Source organism: Rhea americana, unplaced genomic scaffold (genome assembly GCF_003343005.1).
Source record: "Rhea americana isolate MKP2758 unplaced genomic scaffold, rheAme1 scaffold_127, whole genome shotgun sequence".
NCBI lineage: Eukaryota > Metazoa > Chordata > Aves > Rheiformes > Rheidae > Rhea > Rhea americana.
The window spans coordinates 1,092,870-1,107,598 of NW_028185339.1; the positions used below are offsets into that span (position 1 = coordinate 1,092,870).

Sequence of the window (14,729 nt, forward strand, 5' to 3'; positions counted from 1 at the left end):
GGAGAGGCACGGGCTGTGTGCCTGGAGGGAAGGACAGCTGCGGCCTGACCTAGGTTACTGTGCTGCTGCAGGAACGAGGAGGCTGGTGGCCAGCATGGGAAAGGTCCAGCTCCTGCAGCAGTTGTTACCTACCACTCCTCTCCAGCATCAGGAGCAATCCTGTGACGTAACTGTTCATCAATTTTCAATGCTCAGAGGCATATTCTGCACTTCTTTTGGGGAGAAAATCTTAGACTGAGTGAAAATGACATTCTGTTTTATGTTGGATATGACTCATTAACTGCCAGTTAGACTGCAGTGATGCATTTCTGTTGCTAAAGTTGCTGCTCTTATCTTTTTAAAAATATGTTTATTAGTCAAAATTATTATTTTGTCTCTTAAGGTTATGATAAATATGCTTGAAATGAAGTCTCTTACTCATTAACACCAGTGCTGCGAATGCTGATATAACCATTAACTTAAGAGATGTCACTTTGGTTGCATGGAAATGTTAGCAGGATAGTACTTGATTCCTCGAATGTTCTGCTTAAGTTTTCTTTAGTGAGCCTTTGCACATTAAATTAATCTTAAAGCAATTTTCTGCCAAATTATAAGCTGCCTTAAAGTTTCAAATATAGTGATGGTAAAGTTTTAGTGCTATATGCTTTAAATTAAAAAAGTGAAATGATTCTTGTAAACCTAGTAGATCAACTTCTATTTTTCTGTCTTTGCAGTAAAGCAAACTATGACATTTGTTGCTGCTTTATCAAAATAGGGAGAACTGTTTACCAAACATCTACTACTAGTCAAAGATAGAGGTAAATGAGAAATGTAAGTTTGCACAAGGAACCTTGAAGATCTCCCAAGTAACAGCATATTCCACGTCAAGAACTGTTTAAGGTTTGCTTAGCTATTGACCACTACCTAATGTCTTTTCTTCCACAGTTAATGCTTCTGAGCTCTAATTTTACTAAGGGAAAATGTGGGAGATTTCTTTAAAATCCTCATTGTAGGCACCTAGGTTCCTGTGTCATCTCTCAGGTGCTGGTGTATAGGAAAGTGTGTCAGTTTCTGCAAGCTAGCAACTTCTGTGATATAATTTGAGATTTGCTGGCACAGATGAATAGCATTATGTTTGTTTTGGTGACCTCAGGTATTACAGGCGTATCCCTCTGTCTGCTTCTCTATCCATTGTTTCGTAGTTTTACTGATGATTGTTTAATGCCCTGCTTCACTAGCCATTTTAGTTGCATAGGTGATGTGTCTGAACTACGTGGATAGGGAAACAATGCTTTCTAGAAGAATTACTGTCCGAAAGGTGGGAATGCATGCAGGGCCTTGAAGAATACATGCAATTAAAATACACAGGGGCAATAAATATAGTGTGGAGAATGACTAGAAGGGATTACAAGCTGTAGGAGATGCTGGCTTTCCAAAGTAGGTCACAGTTTTGAGAAGATCCCAGCAGTTTCATTTATGGGAACATTACCTTACCCAACATTACCTTATCCGTGATTCATCTGAGGATGAAGATGACAGCAGTGAAAGTGTAACTGTTTAGAAAGAGGCAGCAAGGATCCTCACAGTCAAAGGTTTGTGGCGAGTGTTCAGTCTCATAAATGAAGTGGCTGAGATCTTTTGGAATGGTGATCTGCTCAGTGCTTAGGGAACACGTTGGCCTCAAGGCTGACTGTATTTCATGGATGTGGTTTGGTATCTCTCAGAAGTAGCAAAACTGGACTGTGGCATGCAAAGACACTTCTTTCCTCCATGAATTTAATAGAAATGAGTTTTTATTGCCTCTTTGGCTAATGAAATTCAAACAAAAGTAGGGTTTTATTTAGCTTTCTTAAATGTTGAAGTTTTAGTTTAGTATTTTCTTCTTGCAGTTTATATCCAACAATGCTTGCYGTTATTCTCCCTTATAGTAGTACTTTTGTGCGCTGTAAAATTTTCAAGCTCAAGTAAGAGATGAGACCATGACTCTTAGAAGCTATTTACTTACATAGTTATGCCTGAATTAACTGCAGTGAGATCTAGATTGATGATGATACAGTAAAACTGGTTGACTGACCCTTTTTGTGGATGGTAGAGATCTTTCCAATTCTAATAAAGGTTATTCATGGAGTGGGTGTTTTGTCTTATACTGTCTTGTGAAATACCTTCTCAATAGTATTGGTGAAAAGCTTCTTTCCTAAAGTAAAATGTATTTTTTAAGATTCTGCCTTCATTAGCCATACAAAAATTTAAATATTTGCCTAAACAGACAGAGTATGGATTTCTGTTCTGTTGTAATGGATGCTTTGTGTAGTGCTAAAGGAACCAGAGTTTTTAGAGGAAATATAATTGGAGTATTCTTGATATAAATCTTGTTGTCCATACCATTTGACCATCAAAAATGGCATAATCTTACTTGCTTAAAACTAAATTTAAACTAAACTGAGGCATGACCTTTTAACTTCTTTGTAATGTCAATGTAGACATGACATCAGTTAATGGAGAAACTTGAAAGAAATCTTTTGGAAAATCTTTGTCTTTTGAAAGCTGAAGCAATAGCATTGATGTTAGTGATTCTGTATGAAAGTTGGTATTTGGCTTTTCTACTCTACTACAGCAGTGCATATTGGCTTATTGAAGCTTTTCACAATTTTATTGTTTGAGAATTGTACGGAAGTTACCACCTTATTTTAAAAAAGCAAGTAACAGCTTCTTGTGGCTGACTGCAGGAAAACTTGATCTATTACTAGGAAATCCCTGTGCCTAATTACTCTATGCATAGACTCTTCAATTCACATTAAATTTTGTATTTCTAAATAAAAGCAGATATCGATTTTTAAAATAAGACTAGCACTTATAGAGCAATTAGGAATTGAGCCTGTCTTTACAGTTCAGTTTTCTTGCATGTTTGAAGTAAGCTTGTGGTTTCTCTGAGGTTCTGGATGGCATAATTGAAACTGGCCAGTGTCTTGTTAATTTTCCTCTGTGTTATTTGGCAAGGAGGTGAATAGCCAATGCCCTTGGGCTCTCTTTCCCTTCAGAGGCCACAGCTTCAGCTTTTACTTTGGCTACTTTGGGAGTGATGGTAGTGAAATCTGTATCATCCTGGCCTCAGGCATTCTGTTGTAACGGATAGATTTCCATATACATATCTTCGATGTGAAGGTGAACATATGTTGCTACTGACTGATCCTGAAATTAACTTAAAGCAACAACAAAAAAAAAAATTGAAACCCAAACCAAACACATACACGCTACACATTATGAAAAGGGAGATGTTCCAATTAAGTGTAAAAATATTATTTATCGAAAAATTGTGAGCATGTGGTTCTTGCCATATCTTATGGGACATCTTATATCACTTGGTAAGCTGTTTGGGAGCATATACATAGGGTTGTGAAGGTTTGGAGAGAACCACCTCTCCCCTTTCTTTCTCTTTCTAGCTGCCTGCTAACATGTACAAGATGGGGTTTTTTTGCTACCTTTGGAATAGTAACAAATAGATAAATCAAACTGAAATTTAAATTTTGCAGTCGGTGAGGTCTTGAGTCTCTGTACCCACTAAAAGAAGTTTATTTATTAAGTGGACACACAAATGTGGATTTTCTTTGTTGTTGTGTTTAGTTTTTTTCCACTCTTGGCTTCAGTTTCCTATATGACAGCAGAAATACGTCTTTACTCTCTTGAAATGGTGGTGGCAAAACAGAGACAAGACAAATCTGTCTGAATAATTTGTCCTTGTAAAGTGAAGAGGCCTTAATGAAGGAGCAATGACATCTTGTGCCAGACACTGTAAATTGTTACTTGGCCAGAGTTCTAGATGAAGTCCATTAAAACTAATTTATGCAACAAGAGTGTTGTTACAGCCTATTTCTAGTTTGTGCTTAGCTTACATCTTTTAATTTTTTATGATACTAAAAGTGAAAATAAATATTTTTCTTAGAAGACAGACATCTGTTTCTACTACTTCAGGTTCTTTTTATAGAACTCATTTAGTATCTGTCTATAAATGGAATTATAACTCATTGGAGTAAAAGAAATGCATTGAGGAAGGAAAACAACTGCCAGAAAGTCTTTTTTGATTTCTTTTTGTTCTTTATCTATGCTATATTTATATGATTTTTTTTTTTGTTTAAAGCAGGTAAATCGGCAAACTGGGAAGATGATGGCTGGGGAGCCTGGGATGATGCTGAAATACAAGAACCTGTAAGTTCGTATGTGTCAGTTTTCATTGCTAATGTGCCTTTTTAAAGGTCTCTCTTAATTGCTTGTGTGTATATTTGTTTGTTTTCCCTCTGTCGTTATCACCTGGCCAAGAAAGATCTTGGACAGCATTTTAAATATGAGTACTTGTTTGTCCATGGATCCTGTAATTGTTTCTAAATGTAACTCATGTGTTACCTATTCTGATAGTTGCTCCTATTCTTTAGTTTTTTTCTTGTTACTAAAATATCCACAGATCTTTCTGTGGAGCTGTTCCTAGGACATCATTTTATGCTTTAAAGCCACCTGGAGAAAGTGAGTTTTGTTTCTATCTCACTAGTCTGTTTGGTGGGAGCAATCTTGCAGTCCTTCTGAGAGAGCAAAGACTTGATGTGTCTTTTTAGTAACTAAAATCAACATCAACTTTGATAATGCTAGAAATACCACAAAGAACTAGGGAGCTGAAGATCAACTTCAGTTTATATTAAAAGGAAATCTTGGATATTTGATTGCATCCATAATTAGACTCCTCTATTTTAGGGATCTCCTTTTTTCTGTTCCCTTTTTTTGTCCAACTTCTGAACTGTGGAGGGACAAATTTGACTATCTAATCTCAGAATCTGGGTGACTCTTAAACTCTGGCCCACAGTTACAATTAAAAAAACAAAACAAAACCGACCCTTCTCCCACCCAAACCCTATGCTGAGACTAAACACCAAACACTTTTGGGGGATTTCAAAGAGACTTTCCTTATAAAGTGGGCTGGTAACTGATCTATAGGAAAAGTCAACTGTTGGTGCCTAAGGAGTGCTCCTTTTGTGGAGGTAGCGAACTTCTCAATACTGTCAACCATTATCAGAAAAAGATATTTAACCTTTTGGAGTTAAAAAAAAAAAAAAAAAAAAAAAGGCATTGTATGGGGTAATTCTAATCCTATGTAAAATGCTGGTAGGCAGGAGAATCAGTAGGTAAGAAACTGGAGCAGTTATCCTAGAATTTTGTGGTATAGCATAGAATCATAGAATCGGTAAGGTTGGAAGGGACCTCTGGAGATCATCTAATCTAACCTCCCTGCTCAACCAGGGTCACCTAGAGCATGTGAGACAGGGTTGCATCCAGGCAGGCTTTGAATATTGCCAGAGAAGGAGACTCCACAACCTCTCTGGGCAACCTGTTCCAGTGCTCCATCACTCTCACAGGGAAGAAATCCCCCCTCACGTTCAGGTGGAACTTCCTGTGGTTCAGTTTCTGCCCATTGCTTCTTGTCTTGTCACATGGGGACGGGGATTCTTTTCAGTTGTCCCATCTCCTTCGGGTACTTGTAGACATTGATAAGATCCCCCCTCAGTCTTCTCCTCCCCAGGCTGAACAGGCCCAGCTCTCGCAGCCATTCGTCATAGAGCAGATGCTCCAGCCCTCTGATCATCTTTGTGGCCCTGTGTTGGACTCTCTCCAGTAGCTCCATGTCCCTCTTGTCCTGGGGAGCCCAGAACTGGACGTAGTACTCGAGATGAAGCCTCCCCAGGGCTGAGTAGAGGGGCAGGATCACCTYCCTCGACCTGCTGGCAACACTCTTCCTAATGCACCCCAGGACACCATTGGCCTTCTTGGCCACAAGGGCACATTGCTGGCTCGTGGTCAATTTGTTATCCACCAGCACTCCCAGGTCCCTCTCTGCAGAGCTGCTTCCCAGCAGGTCAGGCCCGAGCTTGTACTACTGCCTGGGTTATTTCTTCCTAGATGCAGGACTCTGCCCTTGCCCTTGATGAACCTCATGAGGTTTCCCTCTGCTCAACTCTCTAGCCTGTCCAGGTCTCTCTGAATGGCAGCACAGCCCTCAGGTGTGTCAGCCATTCCTCCCACCTTGGTATCATCAGCAAACCTGCTGAGGAGGCACTCCGTCTGCTCGTGCAGGTCACTGATGAAAAAGTTGAACAGGATGGGACCCAGTACTGAGCCTTGGAGGACTCCACCTGCCACAGGCCTCCAACTGGACTCCACGCCACCGATGATGACCCTCTGAGCTCTGCCTTTCAGCCAGTTCTCAATCCACCTCACCGTTCACTCCTTTAACCCACACTTCCTGAGCTTATGYAGGAGGATGTTATGGGAGACAGTGTCAAAAGCCTTGCTGAAGTCAAGGTACACAACGTCCACTGCTCTCCCCTCATCTACCCAGCCAGTCATTCCATCATAGAAGGCTATCAGRTTGAAAGAAGAAAGCTGAGATGATGAGGATTGCCTTAATATCCAGCTTCTAGCAGTGTATACTTGTATGCATGCTATTATTATTTTCCTAGGAGAAATAATACTTTTTTAGAAGTGATATAAAAAGTTGAATATGCCTACTTTGATAATGGGTGTTTTTCAGTGTTGTCTGGTTTTTCATTGCTTTGGTGATTCATATCCACAAGTATGTTGCTTTCCTCCTGCTTGCCTCCATTCCAATATAGAATTAATACTGGGAAGTGTCATTACCCTAACTGTTAAAAGAATGATGCCAGCTGATGTAATTACATGCCCTATTCTCTGAGCAAGAGTTGGATTTTGCCATCAGCTTTAATGCTCTGCAGCTGCCTGTATGATTAGTGAATGACGATCCAGAATATGCATGAAGGAGAGGGCATGCTGGAAGGGCATCAGAATGAGATAAAAATTACCAAGTAAAATGATTGGGAAAGAATAGATGCAGAGACCTTCATTCCATTTGGGACTAATGCCAAAAAATAAGTATTCAAAGAGGAAGGAATAGCCTATTTCTATTTATTTATTTATCCTAAATTCAATGGCGAAGAAGGTTGTGTTTGGCTATGTTGCTTTTGTTAGTTGGCTGAACAGTGGGTTTTTGGAGCCTGTATGTGGTAGTGGAGTTACGAAAATCTGCCATGAGCAAATAGAATTCAGACTCCTAAATCCTGAACTACTGATGTAAACCTCTTTCTAATAAATGCATAGTACTCCTTTTATGTTATGATGTGTGGATGGTGTTGTATGAGGACTCAAACTGCATGTGCTGATACAGCCTCTGTAGGATGGGGCAGCACAGCTGTTCTTTAAAGGGAAAAAAGCATGCCTCTATCARACTGGTTCTACTTAGAATAGCATGGCCAGTCTGGAATTGTTGGCAAGGTTGAGACTTCTCAGTTGCCAGCTGACTTGCATAAGATGTTTTGTTAGGGAAAACTGTCAATATAGAAATTCTTTGCATCCGAATGAGTCATCTGAACAGAACTGCTTGAATAATTCCCTCCTAGAGAGAGCTAATGGGATAGATTAAGGAATTCAGACTTCACCTTGCTAATGAAACTTTCTTATCTGCTGCCTTTATCTCAATATGCAGGAACTCTGCCAATGAGTTGGGCAGTATCTTTGTAACTGCTTACTTCAGTGGGGAACAGATCCTTAGCTGAGATGAGGAAGCAAGACAACATGAGCATGTGGTCTGTCAGAAATGAATCACTAGATGCTGTCAGGAAAAAAAAAGAGTATGAAAACTCTTAAATAGGATGAGTCTTCAGCTCCACTGTAATTTCCATGAAATGAGTGTTTCTCAAGCCACATCCCTATAAAATATGCTGTAATGTTTAGAATTTCCTTAGTGTTGAGAACAAATACTTCGTTTTCTACCTATGCTGCTGTTTAATAGACTCTGCATGTGTTGATAAAATTGTTTTCCTTTCTGCTCTCTTATTCCACTCCTTAGGATTTTGGAATGCAGTATTTCTTTGCACATCAGCTTATTTTTCAGTTCACCTAAACTTCTGCATACTGAAGTCTGTAGAATTTGGATATTGACACGTAAGGTTTCTTTATCTGACCTAATGAATTATTCTTTTAACTTGGACAGACTCAGTGTGCAATACTCTACAAAACTTTGGACTAAGATTAAGATCAATTTCAGTTAGCCATTTTAACAAAATTTTCCTTCTGAAATTAGAAAATATGAAAAAATAAACTATAAAAAATCATGGTGATGAAGCCTTGACATTAGTTCAAGCATAATTTTAAACCTCCTTTTAAAGCACGTGTTCCTATTTGCAGCTGGAGAGCTTGCGAAGGGAAGTTTTAAAGTATGTTAATTCTTTAAAATGACAAACTCGTCTTCCAGGTGGTTCACAACCTTCTAGGAAAAGATGACCTTCCAGTGCTTCTGGCCAGACATGCGAAACTCTCTTTACTTGTTTGCTTTTCTCCAAAGTTGCTTGTGATTCCAGGTTAAACTCTTTTAGGAAGAAAGAACTATCATTCACAGCAAACGGGGCATTCTTTTTTCTGTGTATAAGCATATATATATATATATATGTATATATATATGAATATGTATATGTGGACACAAGCTGAAGTGATTGTTACAGTCTAGAATAGCATTGAGGATTATTATAATGAATTCTTTTTTAAGATACTAAGTGTTAACTTGTGTCACGGTTGGTAAAATACATCTTTTTTGGAATTTCTTGAGGTCACCAGTATGGTGTATCTTTCATTAAAGATAGCAACTTTTATGAAGGCATTAGAAATTAAAAAAAAAAAAAAAGTTTTCTGTAAGGTATCTTTTTGTGCAGCTAATAGGTTATTTCTAGGGATGCTGATGTTCAAATCTTTAAGTGATTTTAATCATTGACTTTCACACTTCCCCAAAACAGCTGCTTTTGACAGGTTAAATGCTTTCCTGATTTTAATTCTTCACTTATTTTTGTCACTAATATGAGATGGCCATATTGTAATTTGTAGATTTCCAGTTCTTTGTTTATGCATACGAATATTTTATTTAAATTCTATCTTTGAGATATAATTTTAATTTCTCTTAATCTTTCAACATTTCTGTTTTTTCCTGTTTGAAACCTGGTACATTAAAATTAACTACATAGATTTTCTTTGGGATTTTTTTGGTAATGTGTTTTGGCATGTGATAGGTTTATACTTTTCATTCATTCCAAATTTTGTCCTGTCATGAGGAGTTAAAGTTGTCCTGAGTATCCCAGACAACTTCGTCTCCTCTAGCCTTGAGAAAATGCCAGTAAGGCATTTCACTCTGCAGATATGATGATATACTTCATGTGTATGAAATACCTGGATAAAAGTTTTAGTAACTGGGCCAGTAATCCTGTATGTGATTGCAGGTTTCCTTGCTAAGGTCATGTGGCTGTTTGCTGTATGAAGGAAAAGGCTTTTGTCTTGCACGTTCATGGTGGAACTACATTTCTACAAGGGCGACATCTTTGCTGGTTTTTCCATAGGCAAGGATTAGGTCATTCATACTGATGATGGGTAAGAGTGGAAGGAACCCCGTTTCTCTTTCATAGAGACTTTAATTTTATACACAGGTTTCTTACCCTAGAAGATTTTCTATAGCTAAGAGCAAAATGTACAATTTGTATGTAGTAGTAGAGTGTATGTGTGTCTATTAATGCATAGAGACAGTAGGGTCATTGGTGAGTGTGTGCATTATCTTTCGGTATCTTTTGGAGGCATTTCCTGTTAGTATGCTTTGAGAAGTCATATGTAACGACAGCTCTGCTTTTGAGCCTTAAATGTTCTTTATAAATGTCCTGGCTGAAGCTAACTTTCAGTGGAGTTTTTAACTTATTGCAGGAGACTAGTTGATATGCTAATGAATACAGTCCAAAGCTGCTTCTGTATTTGAATTTTAGAGTTACAGAATGGCAGATTCCAAATAAATATTTGTACAGCCCTAATTTATTAGGGAAAAAAACGTTACTATAAAATTTGGCGTCTGTTAGCAGACCAAAATGCCACAAAAATACTTATCTTCCTGTATAAAGCAAGTGATCGTTAGGACAAAGGTAATTATCAGAATGCCTGTAGTGTGCTGGTATTGAGCATGCAGTGGGCATAAAGAGTACTTTTATTTTCACACAGTGACCATTTTTATGCTACAGCCATATGAAATAAATACAATAAATAGCTGATTGTGTCTGATATAAATTCTTCCTACTATTTGTCTCTATCTGCAGTAGATGTGTATTTTTTTCATGTAAATACAATTTCTTTTACAGAATTTTCAGAAAAAATGATCATACAAACTTTTGGGTTTTTCATTTGTATATAGCAGCTTTGAAATAGAAGAGGACAGAGTAAGTTTTTTAGACGGCTAGGAGGTGGTGGTGCTGTAGATGTGGCTATAGAAATAAAGCAGGTGGACAAGGGAAAGTGATTGTATTGCTGTGATAAGCTAAGAGGATGGAGATAAGAGTAGGGTAGAGATTGACCTTGTAGCAATCTGCTCAAAATGTCTTACCTACTTTCTGCCTTTGAACTATGGTTAGCAGAAGCTACCTACGTTTGTTCTATAGTCAAATGGTTAGGCTGTTGCTCAGAGGAGATAATGCTGTCTTTTCGCTCTTACACATATAACACTGTCTAATTCTATACTTAACATCATTAAACCCTTGAAGTTTGGTACTTCTTACGTTGAATTTGTTTCTTTGTAGAGTTCCTTATTGTGGAAAGGCATGTGTACCTCTTGCATGTTACCTACMATAAGGCTATAATCTGAATGCCAACCCTTAATTCCTTTCTTCATGTGACAGTGTATTTAGTGAATGCTGGTCTGCATATAAGCTTGGATAAACCGTTGGACTTGAGTACGGTTTATAGTGAGTGTTACTAAAGATGTTCTTATCTAGTATCTTATCAATAATAGTAATAACAATAATAATAAAACCCTTCAAATTTCATTCCATGTCTTTCTTTCCTTTGGTGAAGGAGAAGATTTCAAGGAGCAGAATTAGTGATTATTTCTTTTTGTGTTCTGTGGACATGCTGATACAAAGTTGGTGCATTTGGCTTGCCTTTTTGTGCAAGTTTGAGCTCTAGTGATTTGGCAGGTAGTAGTGCCTTCTACATTGGTGCTTAGAGCAAGCCAAAATGCTGTCATGAGTCTTGCAAGTTTCTGCTGTTGACTACAACTTTACCCATAGGAAGAAGAGGAATCTGCTTCCAAGAACCAGAGAAATTACTGGCTTCAAGATTGTGTGTTGTCCTTGTCACCAACAAATGACTTAATGGTAATAGCTAATGAACAGAAAGCTGTCTTTTTAGTGCGTGAGTATAAATTCTATTAAGTACATATCCTAGTACATTTAATAGTAATCATCCCCCCACCCTTGTAAGGTCTGTCTGCAAGAATTTTGAAATGGCTGAGTGTTTTATAATACATGTCATACAATCTTCAGATACTGCTAGGCAAGTTGGATGCTTTATCTTCTCAATTGTATTTGGGTGTGAGAAAACTATTTTATCATGAATAATTAGATATAATTTGTGAGAGATGCTCAGAGATGTTGACATTAATTGTGCTCAGTGAGCAAAACAAAGCTTCTGTTTGTGTTAGTTTCTCCTTTAAGAAATGTTTAACCATTTTTCCCCTTCCCATGAAAAAAATGAGCTAACTGGCCCAGTGTCACTTGGCGGAGAGACTCTCAAGATGTATTGTTTTTAAGATTTCTGCTTTGACAGAAAATTCTTCTCTATTTTCTAGAATGGGTGGCAGGGTTTTCTATTACTTTATTATTATTATTATTATTATTTTACCGTAAAGCAGGGCTACCAAACTGTTTTATCAGTATCATTAGAGATACATGAACACTGAGCAGCCAACTGCCGCTTTCAGATGTGGTGGTGCTATTAACAGCTGCAATTGGTGGTAGGCAACCATAATGAAGGGGAACTTTTTGACATAAGGTTTATGGTATACTCTTAAAAAAAAATTGTTGAAGCAGGGAGTTAGGTAACTAGACATATTTCATTATGTTCTTGTGCTGCATTTGTCATTCCCTGTAACTTACATAGGTTAGTTGTTGATTTTCTATAGAAAATGAAAAGATAGCAATACATAATTCTTCACAGAAACTTCAACAATCAAATGCCAGTTGGAATAGAGCCACATGAATGATAGTTTTGTGTTTTCTAACCTTGATTATGAGGTGCGCAATGAGATAATTAAAAACCACGTGGTCAGATTTAATGTAGACTTCCCATTCCCTTTCTGGGGATGAAAATTAAAATATTGCTCTTTGTTCGGACGCGTTTTGAGTAGACATCCCAGAAGAACTTTGCACTTGTTTGGCACCTGTCTTCAGAGGATTCCTGTTTTATTAATTGAACGTTTTAAAATTTTATGAAGTAGATATGATTGTGTGTACTTTTTTAAACAAGATTGGGCATTTCAGGAGGATTTTAGTAGTATGTCATTCCCTATGAATTTCTAAGAAAATATAAGCCTTTTAAAAATACTTTTAAGACTATTTTTAAAGGTTACTTTTTTTTTCTTTTTAAACAATCTTCAAGTTGTATAACTCATGCTTAACTGAAGTGTGGCAGGATGTATTCTACAGAAGAGAAAGATTAGGACTAGGACTACATCTGTGTGATGCAAGATATTGTGGTTTTATAGACTGTGTTAATTCTTAATGACAGCTAAATGGAAGCACAGTGACAAGGGAAAAGAGGAAATGCAATATGCTGTTGGCTGGAGTGGCTCTCTGAATGTTGAAGAAGGGTAGGTGTTGAACTGTAGTTGTAATTAAAATGTCATTTTGTGTTTAATAAATAGTATTTAATGTATGTAATAAATAGTAACATGATTTTTATTTAAATACACTTTACAAACTTTTGGGGAAGAAGTGCTCTAATTGAAATGTGTTTCATGATTTTATGCATTCTAATGTTAAAAATGGAGAAATGAAGTAAACTGGGTGATCAGGAACATTGTCAGAAAAAGTCGTTGCTTATAGGTACTGTGATATCTTAATGTGAGTTTGTGCAAATTAACAGAGGTACAGTCTGGAAATCAGTGCACAGGCATATAATTTAAAAACTAACAGGTCTGGGTTATCACAATGCTTTTGATAAGTTCTTATTTTATCAAAAACCTTCCAGTATGCAGACCATTTTTGAAAATCTACTTTTATTGTAGAGTTGGAACCTTGTCAGGGAAATTGGGACTGGAGGTGTGGGAAGTCTTTTAGAAATGCTTCTTTTAATCAGGAAGATGACCTCTGTATTTGTGTGAGGTTAGGAAGATTAAGAAGTCATTCCAAGTCTTAACCAGTGAGCGGAATTCATATAATACAGAAAATTTTTAGTGTTCAAGGTGCAGTAAACTTCATGTATGCATGGTTTATCTTTGATATCCATGGTAAATAACCTCTACACATTTCAGTTGCTGTGGGAAATAGGTTCTGAACTCTAAGTTATTTAGAGGACTTTGAAAATTTACTTTGGTCTTACTTTTGGTATTTATTTAATATTTTTGCTAGATTTATCTTCAGGTAGTCAACAGACTCTTTCTGAAATCTCCATGTGGAGGAGGATTTTGCATTTCATTCTTACAAATATTTTTGTAAACCCTCTTAAATTTGCAGTCTTGAGCTGCTGTCTCCCTTTGAACATCCTGCCTATTGGCTTCTGTTATGTTGAGGGAGGTGTTGACTCTAACCAGTTTCTCTGCAATCTCTAAAAAGCATAACCCTGTCCAATAAACCTGTTGCTGGCATAGATTTGAACTGTTTTGTTGTTTGTCCATGCATTTTTTTCCATCCTACCACTAAGTTACCATGTCACCTTTTAGTTTTTTTTTTTTTTTTTTTTAAAAAAAAGGTGTGCTTTGGGTTTTTTTCTGCAATTAGAATCCCTAGAGACACTAACATATGGAATGGGAAGCTTTCTTTAGATTGACACAGTCGTATTCATTACTGCTTGACTTAAGGTTTGCAAATGCTTCCTGTAGGTGAGATTTCTATTTCTGTGGATGTGTAAATATAATGCAGATTATATAAAGGCTTGAAATTTTTTTTTGCCCTAAGTCATCTTCAACTGATAAAGTCCTGAGGTGGTTTAGCTTTCCTGTTAAAAACGAGATTTCACTGAGATACTTAACATCACTTTTAAGTTGTAATTTATTACATATCAAACTTAGACATGAAAGCTTTTAGACATGAAAGCATTTAGAAAGCTTTTTTTTTCTATGATTCTCTTGCTTGCATATTTAATTATTTGTTGGGGGAATGGAGGTGACCTGAAATGCAAATAATCAACAGTACTGCAGGCATATATGCTTCAAGTACTGTTTGGTATGTCATTTCAAATTTGTATGCTCTCTATTTTGTAGAACTTTCACACTGCTTCTGTTTCCCGAGACAATGTAAATCTTTGTCATGGCAGCAGTAAAATAACCCTTTTGATATGAGAAATTGAGGCTACTCTTCTGCAGTTATTAAGCATGCACAGTTTGGATAGAGGTGCTCAGATTTTTGCATTAACTGGGAAGACCATGATAGCTCTAGAAACACTTTCAGATTATATTTGATAAATATAGTGTCTATAAAATCTGGTGATTACAGAATGGATTTCAGAAATGTTCTGGTAAGTAAAGTTTAGGGGCTTTTAATGATTATTCTTGGTAACTATTAAAAATTTTAGCAAGCTTAGTTTGGTTTTAGATGCATGAATTAGACTTGTTTGAATCTGTACTGAAGACTATTGGCAGACTAATCAATCTGTGAATGATAAAAGACAGCATTAACAGG

General features: G+C 37.0%; 1 protein-coding gene across 1 annotated transcript in view; it reads left to right on the top strand.

Annotated features, from left to right (window-relative positions):
- The first annotated feature begins 3,298 nt into the window (after positions 1–3,298).
- Positions 3,299–14,729, top strand: part of RAB3GAP2 (RAB3 GTPase activating non-catalytic protein subunit 2) — a 45,037-nt gene continuing 33,606 nt past the window's right edge. Inside the window, exons 1-4 of the mRNA XM_085326088.1 lie at positions 3,299–3,341; positions 4,118–4,182; positions 11,121–11,244; positions 12,619–12,700. Of these exons, the coding sequence (XP_085182214.1) occupies positions 3,299–3,341; positions 4,118–4,182; positions 11,121–11,244; positions 12,619–12,700 (314 nt within the window). The remainder of the gene's footprint in view (positions 3,342–4,117; positions 4,183–11,120; positions 11,245–12,618; positions 12,701–14,729) is intronic.